Consider the following 26,456-nt stretch of genomic DNA (forward strand, 5'->3'; position numbering starts at 1 on the left):
TCTTTGGGCCGAAAAGTTTTTGGGTAAATGTACACAGCTGTTTTTTCTTTTCTTGGTTAAGATGCACCCACGACTGTGATTTCTATGTGGACTCGGCCCTAAAGCAATTCTTTTCCTTGAAAGGCCGAACCCAACAGCTATTATCTACTACTTTCAGTGCCAGCCCGAGCTCTATGATCTTCTGACCCAAAAATGCTAAGATGTATTCTAGAGTTTCTATTTTAATTTTTCATTGGCCAGCATTAGAATACGTTTTTTTAAAAGTTACCTATGATAAATGATATTTATAATGGTGGAGTTTTTCATATTGGGTAATTCTTTTAAAGAAGTGAGTAAATATGAAATTTATATAAAAAATAATAATTTTATAATAATAGATTTACATATTTTTAAAATGATTATACGACATTTACGCATTCTGCGACTGTACGTAGCATTAGCTTCGTTTAATTATCCACCTTTTCAGCCCTAATTTGTTAGAAATTTTCTTCAAATAGAATATGCGATAGAATCCATTGAACAAAGCTGGCTCTGAGTTGTTTCACTTCTTTGTATAAGCTGTTAACTAGCTAAATTGATTACAGTCAAACACATCTTCATTAGAATACGCGATATTTTTTTCGCCGGGTGAGATCAGAAGCAACATCTTATTCTTTGATGATCAGTTTGTTAATTATTCTATGCACATGGCACCAAAGTATTGTTATTTTCTATTAAATCTTATATATAAATAAATATAAGAAGATGCCAAATTAAGTCACTGTCACTGCATAATTCTCCAATATTGGCCACTCCATGCTGATATACCAGCAGTATGCCCTTGCATGGATCCCAGCTTTAATTCTTCCCTAACAATTCGATCGTGAATCCCGTATTATAATATTCAAGTGTGTGTAAATATATATATATATATATATATATGTCTTTGTAAAAGATAGTTTTGTGGGTAAAAGTTTCATTTCGATTTCTCCTTGAAGCTGTATTAATTTTGTGCGTAATTGGTGTTATATTTAATTTCCTAATTTGTCTATGGAGATTCAAATTTTTAATCGTAAACTTTAATTTGAGACGTTTTAGTTGGAGAGAAAATAGGAACATGCACATGGATGTTCTTGGATACATCGTTTTCATGCTAAGATGATGAGCTTGTGGTCTTGTTCAAAATTCAAAGGAACAGCCTGGGCAAGATCCCATGGACTGCGGGCAGAGACTTGGAAGACTGGCATTCATATCACATCACCTTGTTCACCTATTTCTTGCTAATTACGAGGGAAACCGCGTCAAGAATAATAAAATTTATCTGAGAATTAATGTTATCTGCTCTCATTGACTAATGCTCATCGTAAGGAAAGAAAAAAGAGTTACAAGGAAGGAAAGTTACATATAATATATATATATATATATTTATATGCACTTTAATAATTCTTTCTCCGAAATTTCTGGCCGGTCATATATACAAGAGTACTACTGTATCTTTGCGTATTCAAGAAAAGAAAACTGAAGAAAAATGCTTGTTTTATTTTATCATGTATTGATCTGTTCACTCAAGAATATATAAACACTTGATAGGACAATATGCCAAAATTCTAGAAAACGTGTCTACTAGTACCTACTAGTGTAAAAAGAGGTGTTTCGACGACAAACATGCACCTACATGGACCAATTCAAGTTGAGTGTGTATATATAAATATAAAAGAGTAGATAAATGTCTTCCAGTGATAGAGATATCCCATGTTCTTACAAATTCTGAGCTCTTTATCATACGTTCGATTCAATGGATTGGGTTTGCATGTGACCGTCAGAGAGAGAGAGGACGAAACCGTGGGAGGTTTTCATGCACATTTGCACCACACAGTGAACAATTAATGCTATCATCACCCATGTTAGATTTTGGGGCCCATTTCACGCGTTTGTGTTATGTGGGTCCTAAGACATTAGACTTGCATCCTTTTTGACCTTCCTGTTGATTTCAGGCTAGCTTTCTGGTTTAGCTGTAATCCAAAAATGGGACAGTAGTGTTTCTTTTCTGTTGACATTCCAATGTTTTACCGGTAGTTACCTTTAGTAAAACAGTTCCCATTACCGGTTCTTGATTCTGTTAACAAGGAATGAGAGGAACCACCGTTGAAGATCCGGAAAAGGAGAAGATGGGTGATCACAGTCTTTGAGGGAAAGAGCCGGCACAGTCAGAAATAGCTTCTTGACAAATGACGGATGGGGGCATGTCTCTCCTTAAACTACACACCAAATAACTGCGTGTGAATCAGAATCCAACTAACTTCACATAAACCTCTCTCTCTCTCTCTCTCTCTCTCTCTCTCTCTCTCTCTCTCTCTCCGCAGCATGGGGGATGATTCTTGGCATGTGGGTGAACAGCTAGGGATCGTGGCCATCTAAAAAAAATGTAACGTTGCTTTTGTCCTGTTCTACTACGTAGCGTATGCTTGTGTTTCCGCTTTTTAGCACCCATACCATGAGAGATAGACATGACTCTGTTCACAGCAAAAACAAAATGGAGACAAAAACCCTAGCCGCCTGGTATAAACTTACTGCTATTTTTAGATGTTGCATGGAATTGAAAGATCCAAAACCGATACCACTTGAGCAGCCCACCTTTTTGTGGCATTTGTGCACAGAGATCCATTGTACCCTGTTGCATCATCACCATACTTTTCATGTTTATTAAAGCTATTCTCGCCAATAAAAACTAACATCCAGTTGATAAGCAAAGCATCATGCAATTAAGTAGGTTGGTATCGCTCTGATTGAAAATTGATCCGATAATAGTGAACAAGATTTGAGCAAATGATTTGGGTAGTCATTGTAATTATTATGGTCCAAGAATCTTTTAATCCATGCGTCCCAACACAACATTGACTCAATCATATTTATGCCCAGTTGCATGGACCTCGCTACATGATCAACCATTATCAAATGTATAATTAATATTAATTTGGATCGTCATTAATTTATTATGAATGTGAAAATATGATACGTTCAATCATCTTTTATTGTTCAGAACCACGGGAGTTTTTTATTTTCATTTTTTTATTCAGTATAAGAACAACGTAATTGATTGAGTCATTGTGTAAACTCAAGTACATGATCACATGAGAAGAATCCAGGAGACTATGACCTTAGATTTTTCTTGAAGAAAGAATATTGGACAAAAAAGCAAGAGAACAGAGTACTCTGTTGTTTTTGGATATGATAAGTTATTTTCTTATTCATGTGAACTGAATTTGGTCAGTTTGCAAGTCCCTCCACTTGTGGATTCCATAGTCTTCTATTGCAGCAAGCCCACCCGTAACTAGCCGATACACACAGAAAGAAGTTACAACTTACAACCTCCCTCAAAAGCTCCTGTGGGACCCAATTCCTTAAATTGGTTGCCAGAGAAGACACAGAAAAGAGCTCTCCAGTTGCATTTGTTGACAACAAATGCAACTACAAAAACCCCCCTTCTCCCCCTCCCCTCGTTGGCACCACTTTCCTGCCTCATTCCCTTGTTCAGGCATTTTCACAAACACCTCCTCAAACAAACGTCTCTTTTTCGTCGACATGGCCAGACCGCAACAGCGATTCAGAGGTGTTCGGCAGAGGCACTGGGGCTCTTGGGTCTCCGAAATTCGGCACCCTATATTGTACGAAACATACACACGTTCTTCATTCACGTTTACGCAGTTTCTTGCTTGGGTACTAAACGAAACGTTTCCTTTGTGCAGGAAGACAAGAATTTGGCTAGGGACATTCGAAACGGCCGAAGACGCGGCACGAGCCTACGACGAAGCGGCAAGGCTTATGTGCGGTCCAAGGGCTAGAACCAACTTCCCTTACAACCCAAATGCGCCACAGTCATCTTCCTCGAAGCTTCTCTCGGCGAATTTGACCGCTAAATTACATAAGTGCTACATGACCTCGCTCCAAATGACGAAGCCATTAGCACAAGAGCCTCTGAAGGCAGCATCACCACATGTCATAGCCACCAATGGAAAACCCATAGAAATGGCTATGCCGTTGCCTGAAAAGAGACACGTGGCCGAGCTAGAACAAGAGCCGAATTTGGTTTCGAAGAAATTCAAAGTGGAAAGTAGCCAGCAGGTGCAGTTCAGGCCTCTAGAGGACGATTACATAGAGCAAATGATAGAGGAACTTCTTGACTATGGCTCTATTGAGCTTTGCTCTGTTGTACCAACTCAGGCTCTTTGATGTTAGCCACCAAATATCGTCTTTACCTCTCTGTCCTACGTATATCTTCTCTGCTAATGCCACTCATTGACCTAATTTAACCTATTCTTATCAACCTATCTCAGTGTCTTGGACCCAATAGTTCCTATCCTGTTCATAGTGTTCTGCAGGTGATCCATCTGAATGGCTTCACATTCAGAATTAAACATATATGTTTTGAACTCATGATTATGTTGTGATATATTAAGCTTCCGCTTTGGTTTCGATTGGCATTGTACTCTAGAACCTAGGTGCATGCAAGATTTACACTTTTTATTCATACATCTTTTATAGTGTGTTCTGAATTTGGTTAACGGTAAAAATTGGTCTTACCCCACTTCATGGGAAGCTGGTCATTTCCAATTCGAAAGGCTCTCCCGTCTGTTTCCACTTTTAAATATTGTTTTAAATGATGAATCCAAGACCGAAATAAACAAAGTCACCTCATCTATCTCTACATGCTAATCATTTAATTAGTACAAGCCTTAACGTTAAAGGGTTACTTAAAGATTTTTCTCCTTTTTATTTTTTTATTTTTTTTCTCTTTCTGGATCATGGGAGTACCAAGGAATGTCTCGAGCGAGTTGAGACTCTCTCCCATGTAACTCCCCTTTTGGTTTCATTTTTTGTGGTATTTGTATTAATGGTATTGCAGGAACCCACATCACAGTGGGAAATTGATATGAAACGACACCAGTTTTTGCTCAAAAAGAAAAGGATTATGATTATCCTATATATCACGTAATAAGCGTTAATCGCGGGGGAAATAATGAAAGGATACACAAACATCAACCCCGAGTAGCCGTATCTATGGTCAGCGCCTTATATATGTTTGATAGAAACTCCCAGCAACCATCTCTTCCCACATGATCATATATGGGATCTGATCCGGATTTGTTGGTTTGTTCAAAGAAAAAAGCACAAACTACTTGCTGAAAAAGAAAATAAAAACCCCTCTCGCATCTTGGGACTAGGGATATCGATGTCCGAAGAGCGACATAGCGAGGAAATGAAAAACCATCCGAGTGCTCCCTAACTTTATGTTTTCTTACGCACGTGAAAATAATTTTTTTTTGTCTTTTATGCAACATTTGTATGCATGTGACTTTGGGATATGGAACTAAAATACCATACGAAATATTTTATGGAAACTGCTAAATATACTCGCAACAAATTTATAAATATACTCAGCTAAATATTTTTAGAATGAAAGTTGAGAAAGTTACGTGGATATGTAAATTTTTTTGAAGTTTTCGTGAGTACAGTTAGCTAGCATTCCCATAGGTTATTCACTAGGGAGAGATAGATACAATATGTGGGGACTCCACAATATTAAATGCTATTAATGAATAGAGTGGACATTATAATTAAATATTATGAATTCTATAGGTTAATGTTTCTATATTTATCCAAATGGGTAAAAATGATTAGGGTAGATAACCCGAGAAAATTCTTATCTAGGGATATGAATCTTCGCAAAATTTCAAAAACAATCAAAGTTTAATTTTCATCATATATGAAATATAAGATCTTTCTTGATAGTTTGGGAGTTTATTACAAATTGAATAGTAATTTGATGACCAGAGTTTGTATATTTTTGGATAATGCTCAGTCCACATATAAAAGCCACCGGAGTTATTATCGATCTGTTTTTTTACTTAGTAATTAAAGAAGTATTTTTAAATGATGTTGTAACAGCGTTAGTTTTTTTTCAAAAGCATGCTAATGATGATAAGTTTTTTTTCCATGATATGATACAATATGATTGATTCAAATTGGAGACATGACTCCACTAGCGATTCTTTGTTATTCTCGATTTTAGGCACTTTTTTTAATTAAGCAATAACAAAAACACCACTTAATTGCTATCTGATGAGTGACAGCAGCACTCTACTCTTCGGCCTTTAGAATGACAATTAATTGTCAGGTCGGGTTATATTTTAGGCCTTTGGAGCTGTGTAGGATCTAAATCAGATCAGCTATTTGATAGTGAGCGCTACACTGGGCCTGATCATCTTTTCAAGAGCACCACTTTCTATATACAGTTCTTCTATCTGGCTGTCTGGGTCCTCTTTTCTTTTTTTTATAAAAAATAATTATAGGACAGAACCAAGTTACCCAACAACTATTTTTTTCGTTACTGAAAGACGTTTTATGCAATGCATATTGTACTGTGTCTGACTAGCAAGAGACAAACTCGTAATTGGATAGGCTTCTGTCTCATTCTCCGTATCATATCAAAGAATATAGGAGGTATGAACAAAGCATAGGGCTCCAAACAACTACTTCAATATACAGACATGCAGATTTGGGTGCAGAAACAGAGACAAAAAAGAGGGAGGTTCGCCGTTCTTGATCCCTGTAAACTATATTTAAGCAAATGCACACACATGATATGTATTCATACCACAATCATCGGAAGATATTGAGATAACCTCTAGTGTTTTGTTGAGATTTGCGTTGACAAAAAGGTATTATTACTCTTGTGAGTTAAGTTGTATCTAATGGTAATTAATTCAAATTTTCACTTGCAATAAGCGAAAAGATCAAAGGTAGTGATGACCCAAAAACCCTGTGGGACCCAACTGCTAATTGGTTGCCAGGAGGCCAAAACAAAAGGAGTCATGCAGTTAGCCAATGTCTTTCAAAGAATCCAACTACATAAATGCCCCCATCCTTCCCCTCCATCCTTCATTTAGGACCACTCTTCGGCCTTTTCCCCCCTGATTTCTCTCATACAGGCATATCACAAGCACCTTTCCATCAAAACATTTCTCTTTTAGACTACGCATGGCCAGGCCACAACAGCGATATCGAGGAGTTCGCCAAAGGCATTGGGGCTCTTGGGTCTCCGAGATTCGCCACCCTTTACTGTAAGTTTACCTCACTATCAACTACATAAGTTCATAAACCTACGCATATGTTACACCCGACAAGTTTCGGTGCGTGCTGATAGAAACGTTTCCTTTGCGCAGGAAGACTAGGATTTGGCTGGGAACATTTGAGACGGCGGAAGACGCGGCACGAGCCTATGACGAAGCTGCAAGGCTAATGTGCGGTCCAAGAGCTAGGACCAACTTTCCATATAACCCAAATGCACCTCAGTCGTCGTCCTCAAAACTTCTCTCAGCCACTTTGACAGCTAAACTGCATAGGTGCTACATGGCTTCACTCCAAATGACCAAATCATCACTACAGGAGCCACAAAAGGCAGCATTGCCGCCCGCTAACACATCCAGCTTCCCTGCTGGAAACCACTTTGAAATAGCTACCCGATCGCCCGCTAAGACGCTTGTTGATGAGCAAGAAACGGAGATCAATTGGGTGATCAAGAAAGTTCAAGTGGAAAACCAAAACCCCCCGCAGTTTGAGCCTCTCGAGGATGATCACATAGAGCAGATGATTCAAGAGTTGGTCCATTACGGGTCTATCGAACTTTGCTCTGTTGTACCAGCTCAGGCTTCTGTAACCTAGGCCAGGACATCTTAAATCTCCAATTCAGCCAATATCTCTTCACTGCCAACGAATTGTCTCGCTAATTTAACCCATTTTCTCCCCACTTTTAGACCCTCTTTCTATGTTTTAGATCCTTGCTAGGTCCTAGAACTAGCTGTAAGTGACCCAATTGAAGATGCTATTGCTATTTGTACAGTCAATTGTGCTATAATGTACGCATTAGTCTATGCTTGGTGTCTTTCTTTTACGATCTGGCAATATTTTCGAAGTTGCAACGTGGATCTGTCGAGTCTCTGGAATGAGATGAATGAAATGGTAGCTTCAAAAGGGCTTGCATTTCCTTCAGGCCAGAACATTTAAAACTGAACAAAACCAAATGCACTATTTACTTCAGTTTCTAGTCTGTCTGAAGCTGGTAAAGGAAAGAAACCCTGAAGTGGCTTGTCACTGAAGTATTCTCGTTAGATAGTTGGGATTGATAAGAGGAATAGTAGCACTTTTCTATTAAATCCGACGCTTTCAATCAATCCTCTTTGGTGATGAATGTTGGGTCAATATACAGCATCAGTCGTACTGTCAAAAAGAACCTGACAGAAGGGAATGCGCTTTTTTCTTTTTTCTCCATTCGTTCGTCAATCGTCAGTAGATGAGTTAAGTTGTATGTGTGGAGCGCATTAGGTAGCAGAAGTCCACTAGATACTGGAGAAATGATCGAATCTTACAGACGAAGATTAATGCACTTGAAAAAGGCCCCCAGGCAAACAAAAAGGAAGCCTGGCTTCTTCTTCTTCTTTTTTTTTTTTTTTTGGCAAGGAGACGTTAGTGCAGGATTGAAGCTTCCACGAAACAGAGTAATAAATTCGATATGGGGATATTAGAGCATTTGCATTAAATTGGCTATTCAAAATTTTAAAATTTAAAAAATATGTAATTTTTTAACTTTTAATTAATTACTCAATACTTAAAATTTACGTTAGATTAGCTATCACATTTTCTATAATAATAAAATATTTTTATTTTTATTATTTATATTTGTTTAATAAATTTTTTATTTTTTGATTACTTTTTTATTTTAATTTCCTAATCTTCAATAACCTCCAACAATTATATTTATTTTCATTTTCACAATCCAAAAATTTATAATATAATAATCCCATATATACATAGATGATAAAATCTCATATGTAAATAAAAATTCTATATGTACAATCCATAAAAATCCCACGTATATAATATAATAATCTCAAAATATAACAAAATAACGTAAGAGAAAAAGATGAAATTAATAAATAATTGATATAGACTTGCTACATGTCTTTTCATCTTTGAAGAAAAAGATGAAATTATTGTAGCTCATATTTAGGATGAAAAAGGATTGGCTAACTCGTAAGCCAACTTTTGATAAAATGAGTTAAATTTGAATATGAAAAATAATTTAAAGAAACTGACGTGGATGCTCTAAGTTTCTAAGCTTTACTATTCATTATTTTCATATACTACATATTATATATATTTTTTATTTTATTCTTTTTAAAATAATTGAATTCTTTTACTTATCATCTATATACCACATATTTGATAAGAGAAAAAAAAAGTGTGGTATGTGCTGTATGGTATATCAATATGATTAGTAGAATTTTTCTTAGTTTTGATATCTAGTAAAAGCCCAAATTATAAAACTTGAATATCTACTAAATCATGTAGACAGAACAAATTGGTATAAAAGATAATGGCTTAGAAAAGAGAAATGTATTAATATCTCCCAAAAAAAAAAAAAAAAAAAAAGCATGGGTATTCAAAACTATTGATACATAATGGCTTTGTCAACCAGAAAAGATATGTTTCCACTTACTACTGGCAAGCGGGCATGGTGTTTAGGAAATAAAGGACTCTTTTTGGAATTGTTGATCAATTAAAACTAGGAGAGGATTTTGGATCGATTTCAACGCAGGGAAAGACTTTTGGTTTGGGATTGCCGCTGTAAAGAAAAGGGCCGGACACTGAATGCGATTTTAATGCTTTTCTAGTGATCCATTTTTTTCTCCTCCCTTGACGGTGGAGCCGTGGAGGTGTGTTGCTAATGCTTTTGACATGCTTCTTTGTGCATGTTGTATTTCATTCGCTTAGTTAAAGTCTTAAAGAAAAAGGGACAAAAAAAAAAAAAAAAGGGTCTCTCCCTTATCATATGGCATGCTCTCCTTCCGATCATTACTTTTTCCCAAAGAGATCATCCCTAGCTAGCTTTAATGATTTTGTGGGTGTGGGATTCATATTATAAAACAAAAACCCACATTTATGTTACAAAGTCATTATATACTAGAAATTTCGGAACATCATTTTTCTTTTTTTCCCGGCATCACAATGAAAGAAAAGACTCAACAGATAATTAAAAGCAAATTGGTCATTTTCACATTATCAATGTTGCGTTGTGTAGCTTTCAGAGATGCATGCAGTTACTTTTTCCTGTCGTTACCATTTTTTTGTTGGGTGCGTAACGCGTTTGTTTCAAGTTTCCTCTTTAAGGAAATCATTTAAATTGATTGAGGTTTTCAGAATAGAATTCATTTTCTCATCATTTTTTCTCATGTCATTTTCATATCCACGCCTGGATCTTATCAGGTTGAAGACAAATATTAGATAGCAGATAATAGGCAGTGCGTGTGGCTCCTCTACTACATTAATTGCAGGCTTGTGTTTGGACCCATTTTGGTTTGCGGAAGCTTATACCTGCGAGAAATTTGCAGTATCAAATAAAATCACGTTTTCTTGCTTTGAAGGGCAAAATGTCTATTATAAAGGGAAATATCTTAGACTCAGAATTAATGAAAATTCCAACATTACTATTTATGAAAAACTTATTAAAATTTCTTATAAAATGAAGCTCACCCTGTTTTATAATAACCTTAAGTGAATTCAATTGTAATATTGATGGGAATATTTTCCACTCGGTACATTGGAAAGGCAATATGTGTGTGCGTGCGCCCGCACTCATGCATATATATATATATATAGCATAGTATACATCGCCTAACGCATGTATAATGGTGGACTTAACAAGGTTTCCAACGGCATTATTTTCTTAATCAAATTCTCATTTTATGTTTGAACGTTAAAATTAATGTTCGAATAGTCATATCATTTAGGACAACTTCTTACATCATAAAAACACCGATCAAATGAAATATAAAACATTCGAATTATATTAGTTCTATTTGCAATTCCATTTAAAAAAAAAAACCTATTGGCATTCGAACAATTATATAAATCATTTGAAGGGTTAGTCGATTTTCTACTAAAATTAATAGTTTTATCTCTCCATTTTTTCATTTGACCATAATTGATCTTCATTTGAACGTTTTATTTGTTTCATGGTCAAATGTTTTATGTATTGTTCGAACGAAAAAATTATTAGGAGGGACATTTTTTTGTCTCTAAATAACTAATTTGAACGTAATATTTATTGCTCGAAAGTTAAATGACTATCATTAGTAGTTAGGGATAAAATTTGAATTTCATCTCTAAAAATAATTGTTTGTGACGATTTTTATTTCTTTAAAAAAAAAATTCTTTAAAAAAATTATCCCAAAAGATATATACTTTTATTGTAGTGAAACTAGTTGGAGAGCTTTGTTTTAGTTATGCATTCCATCTCATTTCAAACCTACCCAAATGTTTTATTTCATACTTTAAACCTTGCAAATATTTTTAAAAAAATATGTTTATTTTTGTATTTTATTTTTGGTGTCCCATCTTTGCCCATGAAAGTTCATGATTGTTCACCTGTTTGGGAATTGATTTTGTTCCCCACAACCATAAAAAAACTAAAGTAGTTTAGTCTCATTATTTTGTTTTACTTTTGATTCAGCACAGGGTGTTCAAAATCATGGCATGTTATTGAGTTTACCATCATTGATAGTTTGACCCGGTGTGACTTTGGGGACACTTGAAATTTCACCTGGCCATCCTCTTCTCTCATCTAAGCTACAGGCAAGTAGCAAGTTCTCCAATTACGGCCACAGGACCAGTTACTTTGAGAGAGAGAGAGAGAGAGAGAGAGAGAGAGGGGACAGATTTTTCCTGAGATAGAGAAAGCTGGCTCAATGCTTTACGGAATACTCTTGTTTCCTAGGAAAACTGATGTTGATCAAGCTAGCTAGTGAGGTTACTATTAGCTAGGCATGACAAAATGCATTTCAACCCACATGGAGCGACCTTTTTTCTTAATTTGGGTGCAATATTCTGCGTTTAATTTCTCTATCTAACTCCTCTATTTTATAAGAACAACTTTAAATTCTTTTGTCTTTGTAGAATAAAATTTTTATCCTTTAACCAATATGTGCTTGCTTTGCATTGTCATGAGGGTTGGATATGGATCAAAAAATTATTCGAACGGGAATTCAACACACCCGACCTTAGGTTTAGTAGTAGTAGGTTTTTTTTTTTTTTTTTTGGGGGTGCTGTTTTTGGAGGCTGGAAGTATTTACTGGTGAATGAAGTGATAACTTGATAAGATAGTGTGAATTGGACATGTTTTGGCTCTTGACTTATCATGATTGTAATTATTTTTTTCACTTTTGATTATCAAAAGGCAATACTTCTGTAGAGATGAAGTGGGGGACCCGAGATTAACAAAAATGTTCAACAAATTCATCACTATGGTTAATTGTTACATGAATTTATTCTCCCATGATCACTTTTTTCTTTTTTCTGTTTTTGTTTCTTGTGTTTGTTTTCCTTATCGGTTCATACATTGATTTTTTCTAATGATTCTATTTCAATTGAATTCTCAAACTGATTCCCTCGGTACCCAATAAGATAGAGGCTAGAGCTACCAATTCCAAGCTAGGACCATTGATTAATTAAATGGATCAAGTAAATGCACAGAAAAAAATAGATGATGATGATGATAATTAAGTGATACGATGACTATGGAATCTGCAACATCTTTTTGTGAGCTATAAAGGCTGCACTATTTTTAAGGTGAATTTGAACAAAAATGTTGATCAAATATTGGCAACTTTAGGTGGTGAATTAGCAATTAGCTAGTGATGAACATGTTTATTATGTCACCCAGATATCTAGTTGTAACACGTTTTTCTTTTACTACAAGTGAGAATTATCAATAAATTTAAGATATCGTCATCTTTTAAAAAAAAAGAAGAATGAGAAGAAGCTAGTGATAAATATAGAATAAATGTATGTTATTTTGTACATGTATAATTACATAGTAAAAGAACATCTCCCTTGATTTGCACTCCACAGTTAAAAACGAGAGAACCTCTAAGTCAAATGATAGATCTTCCTAAGAGAAAAAAGTGGTCAAAACCAATCATTGTGTATCCTATCATGGTGTATGGAATCTCAAGAGAAAATGTTGTGAAAGTAAGTAAGAATCATATGGTCTCTACCTTTTTCATGAAAAATTATTTATAAATGTTGCAATATATATATTCTTCGTAGTGGTCGGGCTTAATTTACTATTTGTTTTAGATGCCTTTTGGATCAAAGGAGTGATGCAAAAATCCAAAAGGCAAAGAGCTTTGTTTGGGAGTGTGAAAGGTAATGTTGCTGGTGGCCTACTCTCTGAAAAGCCAAAATACTTTCAACCTGATTTGAAACACCAAAATATCTTTTTATAATAATGTTCAGTGGAAGTGACATTTTTCGTGTTGGAAAATATAGACAAGACCTGAACCAGATCATTTCTACCTCATTAGGTTAGGGTACCATGCATGCTAGCTAATGTCTCCTATTTTCATTTGCACTACTCTCTTCACATGCGATTATCGACATCCACATGACCTTAACCACCCCACTTCATCTTATCAATGCTAAAGAGACAAAGCAGGGATGGGACCCATCCACATCCCCAGTCAAGATATGTATTTGCTTTCAATTTTAGGGAACTTACGTCGTCGTCTACCGAGATTTCTCACTGAATTTATACTTTTTTATTATTTTTTTAAACTCATTAAATATTAAAAAAATGCACTAAAGTAATTGAAAAAACACTTCTTTTACTATCAAGTAATAAAAAAAAAAAAAAAGTACAATCAATACCCACTCTCGATGTTAAGGTTTAAAAGTGTAGTCCTTTAATTAAGGATGTAGGAATTAAGTACTGTTAGTTCGATCATGGGGAATTAAGGTTCCAAATTTTGTAGAGCTGGACAAGTAGAAAGAACTACGTAGCCAGACGACCAGGTCATCAGCATGCACAATGTCATTCAGAAAACGACGAGAGAATGTTTAGATATATGACAGACTTCAGTCGCATGCATCAACCTTTGTTTCGATGCTTTTTGTTAGTTCTGCAATTCTAGCAGTTACTAATCACAGCACTGTTGCATCACGTGTACTGTTAAGATAGAGTAATGTTATATATGTATATTTATTTTTATATATTTTTTTCGTATTTTAATGATATGATTATTTAGATTAATTTTTTTAATATACTATTAGAGTGTATAAAATTTTTGATTAATAAGATATGGTCAAAATTGTAAGAATTGCGTAAGACAAAAATTGTTTTAACTAATATATATCGTGGGGATTGGTGCACCTGGTCATGCGGGTGTCTAGCTAGTGCATGCCATCAGCCCAGAAAATTTATAAATATATATATATTAGTCAATCATAATTAAGCACAAAATTAGGTAACAAGAATGTGGTAGTCAGGGCATTGCTACGTACATTTCATGAACATGAGTGGACATGGTAATCCTGGTTTTTTTGTGTGTCTCTTTGGGCACCAAAGTTGAGCATCAAAACAATAACAAAATATCTATTGATGAATCCTCTTATTGATGTATCAAATACTCCATGATTGGCTCACGGCTCGCCTCTTTTTTTCCGTTAATTTCATGCAACTCTATGAACATTGTGTGGACCTTACACAATAGGAGTAATGGTCCGATTCGATCTAATTTTAGACATATTTTATAATTGAATCGGTATATATTAATTTTAAAAATTGAAGAACTGATATCACACCGATTATAACTTTAAATCGATACTTCTTATTTTACCAATTTCGGTCCAATTGAATCCTATTTTTTGGGTATATTATATAGTAGTATATTATAATATATAATAATATAGTGATAATACATTGTAGTATATTATAATTGTATTATAAATTATAATGATATATTATAATTGTATTATAGATTATAATGATATATTATAATATATAGTGATATAGTATTAGTATAATTATTAGTACAATAAATTAAAGTGATATGATATAGAATTTTAAAATTTAATATTATATTAATTAGTTATATAATACAAAATTATTTTATATATAAATTATATATTACATATAATATAAAAGATTATATAAAAAATATTTTATACAATATAAAAAATTAATATATATATATATATATATAAACGGCTCAGTCGGTATTTAAAAAAAATTGAAACTAAACCGATTTTTATTAGTTTTAAAAGAAATAAAATTGATATCGGACTGAACCTATTTACCGGTTCACCCCTTTTTTTTTTCATCCCTACGACACACATCATCTCTCTTTCTCGGATAGTTCAATCACTGTTTAAATAACGGACCCATTTATGTTCGTTTTTAGGCCACAAATTAGCAGCCGAAGTAACGATTTGATAACGCGTGGCCGAGCCGAACAACGTGGACCCATTTTCGGGTCTAATGTTTTGGACTTTGATCTTCTTTTACCGGCCCAAAACAAGGGATCCTCCTCCTCCAGCGGGCTAGTCCACAAAAAATTCAAAAGGATGTTTCTATCAATAGCCTATTTAGCTATGGCCCAGATGTCCCAGTAAGGGGAAAAGTCTTATCCAGTTAAATATCATTTTCTCTTTTATATCACAATTAACGGTAGGTAGTAAGATTTGTAGATTTTTCTTGATTATTAATAATAAGTAGGTGGGCTTTGTTTGGTGGTGTGGTTGGCACGAAAGAATAAGACATGACCACGATAAAATAAAACGCAATTAATTAAATTTGATAAAGAGTGCGATTGCAGTTTCGGAAAGATTTGCACATGGTGTGTGTGGTCCTTTCCTTTGTTTAGTTTTTAAGTTTAGAAATAGCCCAATCGTGATAAATCCATTTTACAGACTCATAATGCTCTATATAGTGTTAGAGTATGTAATTTTTGTATTTATTTTTTAAAAAAGTAAATTTTATTGTTTATAAAACCTTTTTTTCTATAAATATTGAATTTTTATATATATATATATATATTTATATTTTAAAGAAAATATGCAAACATTACAAACTTTAAAATTGAAAATCTTATTTTATTAAATATAAATTAAAAATTGACGTAACTAATTATATGAGTAAAATATATAAAAAAATATATAAAAATAATTAAATATAACATTACTGATATTGCTTGATGTTTGACAAGGTCAATGATGGGGAGCTGCTTATTACAAATTTTTTTGTTTTTAATTTTTAAATCGAGTTCCTTATTTCTCGAAAGTGTTATAAAACTACAAATTAGGACACAAATACTACAACTCTACCATTCACTGTTTCATGTAGGAAAAAGTCTATGCCTATCAAATCAAGTTATTAACATGAAAAGTTAACTCTATTTAATCACCATCCAATCATTGTTTAATTCACGAAAAGCTTATAAATATTAAATAAAATTAAAAACATGAGTTTATTTATTTACATGACATCAACTTATTATTGGATCTATTAAGGTTACTAAAAGAAAAAATTTCAAAACATTTTTTTGTTTTGTTCACACGGCAAGTGCATAGTGAATGTTTGTAAGAATCCTTTTTATGGCTGTGTTTAATGCTAAGGTGTTCAAATGGTTTGAGTTATTCTGTAAATAATAATATTTTATAAATTTGGTTGAGGTATATATATTTAAAGATAAATAAATTAAGATGTGTTTGAATGTATATACAGATTATAAAATATGTTGAAATAGGTTTAACTAACTTTTTATTAAAAATTAAAAAAATTATAAATTTTTGCCAATAATTGATTTGAAATAATTAGCATCATTTTAACAACTACTTTAACAACCAAACATAGTATTTTGTCTCAAAGATACTCACGATTGTTTTTAACAAAGCAACTTCATGATTCAATGGGGATGCCGCTGATCTGTCTTAGTCCTCGGTTAGAAACTTAGATGCCCTTTGGAGTACTACTGAACAAATCATCATGATTCATAACAACTTGATAGATCCCCAACAGTAGCAGTCCCACATGCCAAATTGGCAACAATCCATGATCTCTCAATTTATTTGGACCTTTATTTATTTACTTTTTTGGGTTGGTAACGTAAACGATGCGTTCGAGAAATAGATTTTATAAGGCTCTCTCACCCAAACCACAATAATTTAGAGGGAAGGAGAAGGAGATGATGATGCAGTGGAGTGGGGGCGAGCAAAAATATAGTTGGACCGAGTCCGAGTCTCCAAGTCATACAGATAGTCAATCTATTTCTTTTATTATTAATTATTATTATTATTATTTTCTTTGTTCATTTGCATGTACTTTGACTATTTGTCTTTATGTACACAACAAAGACTTTCAAACGTTTTACCCTTATCACGCGCAGTCAGTGGAAATGAAAAAGTTTTCCAAAATATACTGTATACACTATTACCTCGAGACCATGAATTTGTATACACTATTAATGTTTGGTTAACTACCTCAACCTTTAAGATTTTATGCCAAATATTACAACCAAAACAAGACAATTGAAAAGTTATATTCTCATTCCATTTTTAAACAATTTTAAAAGTAAAATTGTTTAAGCTTATATTATAATTCTTAAATAAAAACTATATGTAACATTACTTTTCTATAAAATGTACAAATTATGCACGCATGTATAATATATTACTCGATCGGTACGGTCCATCCAAATATAATAATTCAACCAATTGACACGGCCGATACGGAAGCATGATGCATGGTTGTGGGTATTTATTATGCCAACCAACTCAGAACAACTTTAGTCTAGAACCGAAATTTCGTTCTGCCTTCCAGGAAATTTCACGAACATCATGATGGTACATGATCCAATTGGCTAGGCCAACGTAATTAGAAAACAGAGAACAGTCATATGTCGTACGTACAAAAGTACATTTAATTTGCCAGACCAAACAAGTACTAACTTGTCTGCAGTCGCTCTCGCACGCCCCCACCAGCTCATGGATAATTAAAGTCGAAACCAAACACCCTCAAATGATGTATTGTAGCAGAGAGATACATACCAAACGAAACAGATAGGATAGTGCTAGCCTGCTAGCAATAATGTCCGTCTTGTGTATGTTAGGAAGTATAAACGGCGTTGATGACGAAAAAAGAAAACAACTGGATCGAGCATGGCTGCCTGTTCCTTTATCGACCATGTTCTTCATGGCCTTCAACTGATCCTGTCATGTGTATATATATATATATATATATATGGATCATCATCATATGCTTCACATTGTCATGAATCTGCGGGTAGTTTTCTGTTGTTTTCACCGTAATCATGTTTTCGAGATAACTAATGTACGTTAGTTAACGAAAGAACTGGTCTTAAATATTGGGTTCAAATCTCTTATATATATATTTTCTATTCAGATTTTGGATCTAAATTGAGAGAGATAGACACCAAAAAACGAATCTTATTATATTTATTAATTAGTTAATGCTATTTGAAAAAAATACAATAATATTAATATACGATATACACTTTATTTATTTTTTTATATGACTAACAAAATTTGATTAGAAAATTGAAACAATCTTAGTCTCGATCTTAACTGTCTCGCTGCAATCATCTAATAGTTTGCAACTTGCAGGCCAGGTGACAATTAAGTTTCTAGTACGTACGGAATATTATCAATAGTTGAAGTCATACAATTTCACAATCAATTCATGAATTTCCTCGACAAACAATTCATTTAAACCCTTAGCGACGGACAATTAATGCAGTACTGTTATTATTATTATTATTATTATTATTTTGTAAAGAAAACGTCTATAAGGTAATACTTAGCATATATATATATATGAACCCTAATCATGAGGGTCCTTAATTATAAATCTGTAAAAATAATGGCACTTGTATTATTTCCTTTATAAGAAAATTAATTAATTAGCTTTGTTTAGACATATTAAACCGATACTTGTCAATAATTTAATAATTATTAAATTCATGAATAATATTAAATGCAGTCTTAGGTGTGCAAGTCTTGTACACTATATTTCAAAAATGTATAATCTATTATTAAAAAAATAATTTTTTTTATGTAAATCTCAAATCTATTTATTATAAACTTATGAAGTAAACAACGTGATAACTTGGCAGGAGAAGGAATATCCACCAAAACAAATAAATGACTGCTTCTTTATAGTTGACACGTTTTGAGACTTTGGCTTTTCCCAATATTTCTCATTCAATTTTCAAACCGGCCGAAACATGCTGTTTACAATTCAAACATTCGATGCTTAGAATTGCCCTTGCTTTGACTTTCTAATTTCCAACCTTTCATTTAAGAATATTAATAACAATGCGCCGTCTGTATCACGTCCATGTACATATACACACACACATATATATCTATAAAAGCAAATAACAAATCATTTTTATCTTTTTATATAAATATACAAATTTACATATCAATCTACGTGTTTAAGGTCATTGTTTTCTGTTAAATTAATATGTATCCGAGATTGGTTATAAGTAGAACGTCTTACTGCGCGCATGTGGGCTTCACATGTATGGGATAGACTAAGAAAAAATAAATTAATTAATATACAACGTTTTATTTTAATTTTTCTTCAAAGAGACCAAAATGTAGTACTCTACAATCCCAAAGTAGCAATCGACGCGCGCTTCCTTATATTAGAAGCCGGGGAAAGAAAAAAAAAAAACGAAAATGATACATATCTAATTATATATAATCTATATATATATATAATAAATCACCGTACTCAACATTAATATTTAGAAAATTAATGCAATTTGATTTTGACATAAAAACAAATAGTAATAACGGAAGTCTTAGTGAGAGAAACTCTCCCTTCTCTCTAGGAAAGCTCAAGAAAACGTTAAGAGGGAGGAGGGAGCCCACTCTTTCCGTTTCCAGTTGTTATAGGATAATTTTTTCAGATTTTTTTGTTGTGTTTTCAGTCTGCTAATAAACCTGTGGCCGTGAATCTGTGGGACGAATGGCCATTACCAGGCCTTGTTCCCGTGTCCTTAACCGCTACAAATCACGCAGTTGGGCGGGGAGAAGTTTATACGACGAAGGTGAAGGATATCGGGTGCGTACAGCAATGGTTGGCTAGAGGACCCATGACCCAATCCAGTGTCTCTGATCGGTTGTTTTTGGACGGTTTATACGACGGGGAGGCGCTAGCTTCCAGACTTATAAAATGAAGACATGCATGCTTTAAGAGGTGCATGTGGGGTTGAGGATGGTTTGGGGTTAGTTGCTGAAAGGTTGGTCTGCTGAGGGGATGGTTTTGGAGGCGATGGTTAGTGCGGCTTGCTCTCGGAGGCGATGGTTGGCGTGCGAAGTTTGGGATGCATTCCAGTGAGGATTAAGGACTCTGTTTCAGCCATGGAAAACAAATGAGGTTTCGGTTGCATGCCAACATGCATGGGGGGATAAGGTGTCTTTTTCTGGGGTGGAGCCCAATCGTAGCTTATGGAGGTTTCTTTATGGATGGTGGTCGAAGGAGGGGATTGGCGACGGTGGTTACAGTTGAGTTATAGTCTGTTTTTACAGTCGGTTTTTTAGTCTGTTTAGTCTTTTAGTCTGCTTAGTTGTCTAGCCTGTTTTAGTCTGGTTCTCTGGTTCGGTTTGTAATCTTTTGTTATAGTCTGTTTGGTTCCTGGTGCTTTTTAGTCTGTAATAAGGCTTACGGTGAAGGTTTTTCTGCTGCCTGCGTGTTTGTCCGGTTGTGCATTGAGGATGGCTCGTCGGTTGCAATTTGGAGCTATCTGTTGCTTACCTGCAGGTTGCAGAATGTGGCAGGACACAGGCTAGAGGCAATTACGGTTAGCAGGATGGTAGGGGACAAAGTGGGGCAGACAGTAGATGGGCTTTCGGCGTGGGCAATCGGCGTGGATAGCATGGTTTTTCCTTTTAGGGTGTATTAAGTTGTTTTTACTTTTTGTTTTGTTTGTTAGGGTTTAAATAAAAATTTTGAAGTAGGCATTCCCTTTCCTCTTGGAGGATAAGGGTAGTTTAGTTTCTATCCTTTTTTTGGAGGATGAGGGTGAAAAGTCCCCCTCCTCTTTTGGAGGGTGGGGTGGTTGTGTTTTCTCGTAGATAAGTCGAGATGGACATCTCTATTTTTACAGAGTCTCGCATCTCAAAATGGCTGTGTCATTAGAGAGTCTTTTTAAAAGTTTTTAGACAATGTCCGACACGATGAAAGTTGTGTGCGGGGGAGCGTATCACCGATGAGTAGTTGACTTGTAATCAGGGTTTATACCCGAACTTATTGGTCACAGCTATAATTTCCTTCATTCATGAATTGAATTGAAGTCTATTTCAAAAAAAAAATATTTAGAAAATTAGAATATTTTCTTAATGCACAGCTAGCACTGATATTTTTACTATAGAGAAATTTATCCTTTGATATATAGATAGATATTAGGGTGCGTGGGATTTTTTAATAAAAGATTATAAAGGCAGCCGTGTACAGCAGATCGGCAGCTGGCCGGAGAATATGTTGGTGCAGTTCCAGTAGAATTGTGAATCCAAGAAAGGAGTTGGGGGTGGTGGGGGCAGGAGAGCGGTGGGGATATCGCTGCCTCCTGATTTTTATTTTTTCGTCGGTGGATTAATGCCTCCTGGTTGATTACAATTTACTTTTGACGAGGTAGCTAGCCCCCATATTGTTTGTCGACGCGCACGCTCCCTCCATCCCTTTCCGATCACTCCCTCTGTGATAATTACGTAATCAATTAAGAGATTTTTTTGAATTTTCTTTTCTGTGTGCAACTATATATATACCTTAAATTTCACCACGAGACATTTGACAATTCATAATTTATTGAATGCAAACATTTTACTGCTTAATTTCCAATTTTCCATGCATCGATCTCTGATCATCTCCCTCCTGATTTCGTGTTCCTAGCAACCTATTTAGAAAAATATATATATATATATATCTTTTTCTCGAGAAAAAGTCTAATCTTTTCAGCTCAAGATTAATATTGCTGTTATTAATTTGCTAAGTCGGCTAAAGACTATTAATTAGGAAAAAAGGAAAGTTCCCAAACATTTATTTATTTTTCACTTCTCTCTCCGTATATAAAAACCACCATCCTTCACGCCTCTCATATATGGTCACAGACAAATAAAACGAAACCCTAGCTAGAGAGTCCCGTTCCGGTCCATACAACAAAACCCAAAATATCTACAATGTCTCGCAACTCCTCCTCCTCTCCCTTCCCGTCTTGCTTCTGCCCATCCACCACCTCCGACGACCATCACTCTCCACCACAAGCACCGCCATCACCGCCCAACTCCGGCAACCCCAACCTCACCACCGGCCTCTACCAAACCCACCTCGGCCTCTTCTCCCTCACCTGGTCTCGTTCCCTTCTCGGCGGCCACTCTCTCCACCTCGATCTCCTCCACCACCATCACCACCCATTTGACTCTCCTCCTTCTCTTCCTTCCCAATACTCCTTCCACCTCGACGTCAAACCGCTTATCTTCTGGAAAAAGCATGGATCTAAGAAGCTCAACTCCAACACCCAAATCTTTTGGGACCTGACCAAAGCCAAGTTCGGGTCCGGACCCGAACCATATTCCGGGTTTTACATCGCCGTTGTTTTTGACAATAAAATGACCCTCCTCGTTGGCGATTACACCAAAGAAGCCTACTCCAAAACCAAAGCCCAAAAGCCTAAAAGTTCCCAACTTCTAGTCCTGAAAAGAGAACATGTCTTTGCCAACAAAATCTACGCCACAAGAGCAAGATTTGGAGGCAGAATGAGGGAAATACAAATAGATTGCGGTTACAACGATGCCACCAGACTCTGCTTCAGCGTAGATAATAAAAAGGTCTTGCAGATAAAGCGCCTAAAGTGGAAATTCAGAGGTAATGAGAGAATTGAAGTCGATGGGGTGCTCGTACAGATCTCTTGGGACGTGTACAACTGGTTGTTCGAGAAGGACAACGACGACGGGCGTGCTGTTTTCATGTTCAGGTTTGAAGAAGAACAAGAAGAAAAAGAGGAGGCGAATGGGATGGCTTTGTCGGCGCAACAGAGCTGGGGTTACGGGTTGAGTAGGGTGGAGTGGAGGAAGATGCGAAAGAGCTTGTCGTCGTCGTCGATATCCATGTCGTCGTCGGCGGGGTCGTCTGGAGGAAGTTCTGTGATGGAGTGGGCCAGCGCGGAGGAGACCGAGTTGAGAGGCCCAACTGGTTTTTCATTGCTGGTTTATGCTTGGAAGAGGTGAAGATCGAGGAGATGAGGTATCCATTACAATTTAGTAATGCCTATTAGTTGATTATTTGTTCTCACTAACCCATTTGTTCTTGGGCCTAAAGCAATATAGTAGCTGAAGCCTGACCCTCAGATCATAATCTGATCTTGATTATTAATTTATACATACATAGCTAGATCTAACAACTTCGCCTATACAAGCTGGGAAAATCATTTCTTTTTCCTTCTTGTGGGTACTTCATAGCTAGTTTTATAATTACAGTACTGTGCTGAATTTTTTGGTGTAATTAATGTTGTCAAACAGATTGCTTAAAGCACAATTTTATATGGAAGTACTTATTATAATTTTTCCCGTTGGGATAGCTGTTCTCATTTCAAATTATAATTATTCGTCACTTCTGTTAATTTTAGCTCCACATATGCAAATAAAGAAGACTATTCTCTTTCACTCGTATTTATCAATATTGTTTCTTCTGGCGATCTGTGATGTTCGATGTCAATTATAATAGTAGGCGTGAAAGTTTCAGACCAGAGGACAAGACGCATGTGAGGTGGGTCTTTTTTAAAGATTCCTTGGGTTCTATCTGATTGGTTAATATATTTTTTTTTCCCCTGCAATAATTATGTACGACCTTAAACCAACCCTAATCAATCTCAACCGCTACTTTGTTAACCACGTCTCGGATCAACAAAAGTAACTCCTTTTGGACGGTAAGCGTGGGCGATCTCAAATCACAATGTGGAAAAACACAACGTACGTAGGTCTAAATGCCTGATAGGAAACGGCACGAAAAGAGATGGGAAATGGCCCAAATTGAATTTGGCGTGTAGTTGGAGACAGACATATGTTCGTGGTTGACCACGTGGCACTGGTTTCGTCTGACACCTTTGTCCGTGGATAGCTTGTCAGTCCCGTGAATCTCTAGAATTTACCTAAGTACCTTAGATCATGAAACAGTACTGTACTTGTGACTTCCACTTGGGCCACATATTACGCGATTGATCGATCCATAAATCTAACCATCTTCTTAATTAGTTAAAGTTTATTATAGAAAGTACTGGATGGAATTCAAGCTAATCCTAACTAATTCATGAATTAGGTGTAGTTTGGATATTCATAATTTAAGTGATGGGGGACAGAAATGAGATAATTTTGACGCTTATTTTTAACGGATGATCAATACAAAGAAAATATGAGATTTGTCTAAAATATAGAGAAAATAAATCTAAAAATTATTAATTAATAGTAAAATTTGAAATTATATAATATTAATGTATCGTCCTAATAATCATGAAAAAATTAAAATTGATTTGATTGGTTCAAAATAAAATAATATTAAATATCTTATACTTCAAAATTAAGTTTCTTTTCCACATCTCAAATCCAAAAAATATATGTTGTATATGAGAATTTGAAAAAAAATCAAGAAGTTAAGAAAATCAACATAGTTAATTATCTCAGAAGTTGTTTTATGATCTTTAAACTTCAAAATTTCACCACTATTTTATTTTTTCAAATTTTCAATAAAAATAGTTACCTCATCCACTAAATTATCTTCATCAGGATATGTATCGTAGATTGGTATAGAGTCCCGTCCTACGAAAGAAGGTCCATCTTTAAAATCTTTTTCATCAGAGTAGTAAATCCATTCAACCCCATCCAATAAATTAATGAAACTTTCAGTTTGAAAAATACCAAAAAATTATGGTAAATCAACTCTTAAACCAAGGTTCCCATGAAGCTCATTCCTACCACGATACTCCCAAAATAGAGCATAATTGTGATACGAGTTCTTAAGATTAGAATCAGAATCGTGATCTTTCATTTTACGATTACCAATATCCTCCGCATTTGGACGCCAGGTTAACCATATAACCTGTCTCTGCAAATTCTTAATCATCACATCCTAAACGCTATGATTAAGGTGTGTGATTTCCTCATTTATAACCTGCACACGACGACCACGACCATGATCACTAGCCATGGAAATTGATGAGATATAACTCTATGAAAGATGCTTAAACTCTTATGCCAACTGACGCCGGACAAAATTGAGATAATTTTAGTGGCCAATTCCAACAGATGATCAACACAAAGAAGACATTATATTCACCCAAAACACAAAGAAAACAACTTTGAAAATGATTGATTAATAGTAAAATTTGAAATTATTTTATGAAGTCCACGAGTCAAACTTAAATAGCTGTAAAATTCAAAATTATTAAATCTCAAAAATGTAAAAATTTGAATTATTGTTTAAGAAATAAATACATAAATAAACAAGAATCGTAAAAAAAAATTGATAAGAATAAAAATAAGAATCACTTCCAAAATTTAAAACAAAATATTTAATAAGGTACAAATGATCATAAATATTGTTGCCCAGATGACTAACACAAGAGGGAGGTGAATTGAGTTGTACTAAAAAAATAACAATTATAAATCAAATATATAATATAAAATATAAACAAAATATGAAATAACAATAAATATAAAGAGTAAGGGTAAGAGAGAAGCAAACTCAGTATGTTAACGAGGTTCGGCCCCACTGCCTAAGTCCTCGCATCAAGCTACTCCTTGAGGATTCTCAAATTCACTATTCAACCTTCTTCAGGTGGAGATATAAACCTATTACACCTTTGAACAACACCGCTACAAAGGATCCGTGTAGAACACCCTCTACACTTGCAATCACCTTACACGTGGTGATTTAACTATTCCCCGTGTAGAATACTTTCTACACGCACAAGAGTTATACACACCATTTTTCTGATACAAGAGCTGATAGTGGGTAGGTTATCAGAAAACACTCCTCAATGAGTGAAATAAGAACAATACATCGCAAACTATATCTCTCAAAATAAATAAGGATTAAGGCTCAATGCTTAGAGAAGAGAGAATGAAAGTTTTGAATGAATGTTGTATGCTCTTGGTGTTGTGAATGTGAAGCTCTCAAATGATCTATTTATAGGCATATGAGACTTCATATTCAAATTTAAAAAGATTCACATGTCAAAGACAACATCATTCACTTTTTCAAAAAAATCAAACCTAATCTTTTACTTTTGGCATATGACAAAAGGAGCACACTTTCTTTTTCAAAAAATTCAAACCTAATCTTTTACTTTTTGCATATGCAAAAGGAGCACACTTTCCTTTTCAAAAAATTCAAACCTAATCTTTTACTTTTTGTATATGACAAAAGGAGCACATTTTACTTTTCAAAATTTTCAAACAAAATCATTTACCTTTTGTATAAGTCTAAAAAAGCATCAATCACTTTTGAAAATATTCAAATAAAACATGCACATGTGAAAGATGACAATTAATTATCTTTAATATTT

The 26,456-nt window shown here is 34.7% G+C and overlaps 3 protein-coding genes across 3 annotated transcripts; all 3 read left to right on the forward strand.

The window, feature by feature from the left end:
• The first annotated feature begins 3,300 nt into the window (after positions 1-3,300).
• On the forward strand, positions 3,301-4,452 carry LOC122315173 (protein PPLZ02-like). Its single transcript, XM_043130964.1, has 2 exons — positions 3,301-3,644; positions 3,726-4,452. The coding sequence occupies exons 1-2, from the start codon at positions 3,442-3,444 to the stop codon at positions 4,207-4,209; spliced, it is 687 nt and encodes a 228-aa protein (XP_042986898.1). The 5' UTR covers positions 3,301-3,441; the 3' UTR covers positions 4,210-4,452.
• A 2,439-nt stretch (positions 4,453-6,891) lies between these two features.
• Positions 6,892-7,910, forward strand: LOC122316827 (ethylene-responsive transcription factor ERF003). The gene is made up of 2 exons (XM_043133633.1): positions 6,892-7,100; positions 7,203-7,910. The coding sequence occupies exons 1-2, from the start codon at positions 7,018-7,020 to the stop codon at positions 7,699-7,701; spliced, it is 582 nt and encodes a 193-aa protein (XP_042989567.1). The 5' UTR covers positions 6,892-7,017; the 3' UTR covers positions 7,702-7,910.
• Positions 7,911-21,972: 14,062 nt separating this feature from the next.
• On the forward strand, positions 21,973-23,473 carry LOC122317268. The gene has a single exon (XM_043134256.1). It carries the CDS (start codon positions 22,078-22,080, stop codon positions 23,122-23,124), a length of 1,047 nt encoding a protein of 348 aa, XP_042990190.1. The 5' UTR covers positions 21,973-22,077; the 3' UTR covers positions 23,125-23,473.
• The last annotated feature ends 2,983 nt before the right edge of the window (positions 23,474-26,456 follow it).

This window comes from Carya illinoinensis, chromosome 7 (assembly GCF_018687715.1).
Source record: "Carya illinoinensis cultivar Pawnee chromosome 7, C.illinoinensisPawnee_v1, whole genome shotgun sequence".
NCBI classification, from domain to species: domain Eukaryota; kingdom Viridiplantae; phylum Streptophyta; class Magnoliopsida; order Fagales; family Juglandaceae; genus Carya; species Carya illinoinensis.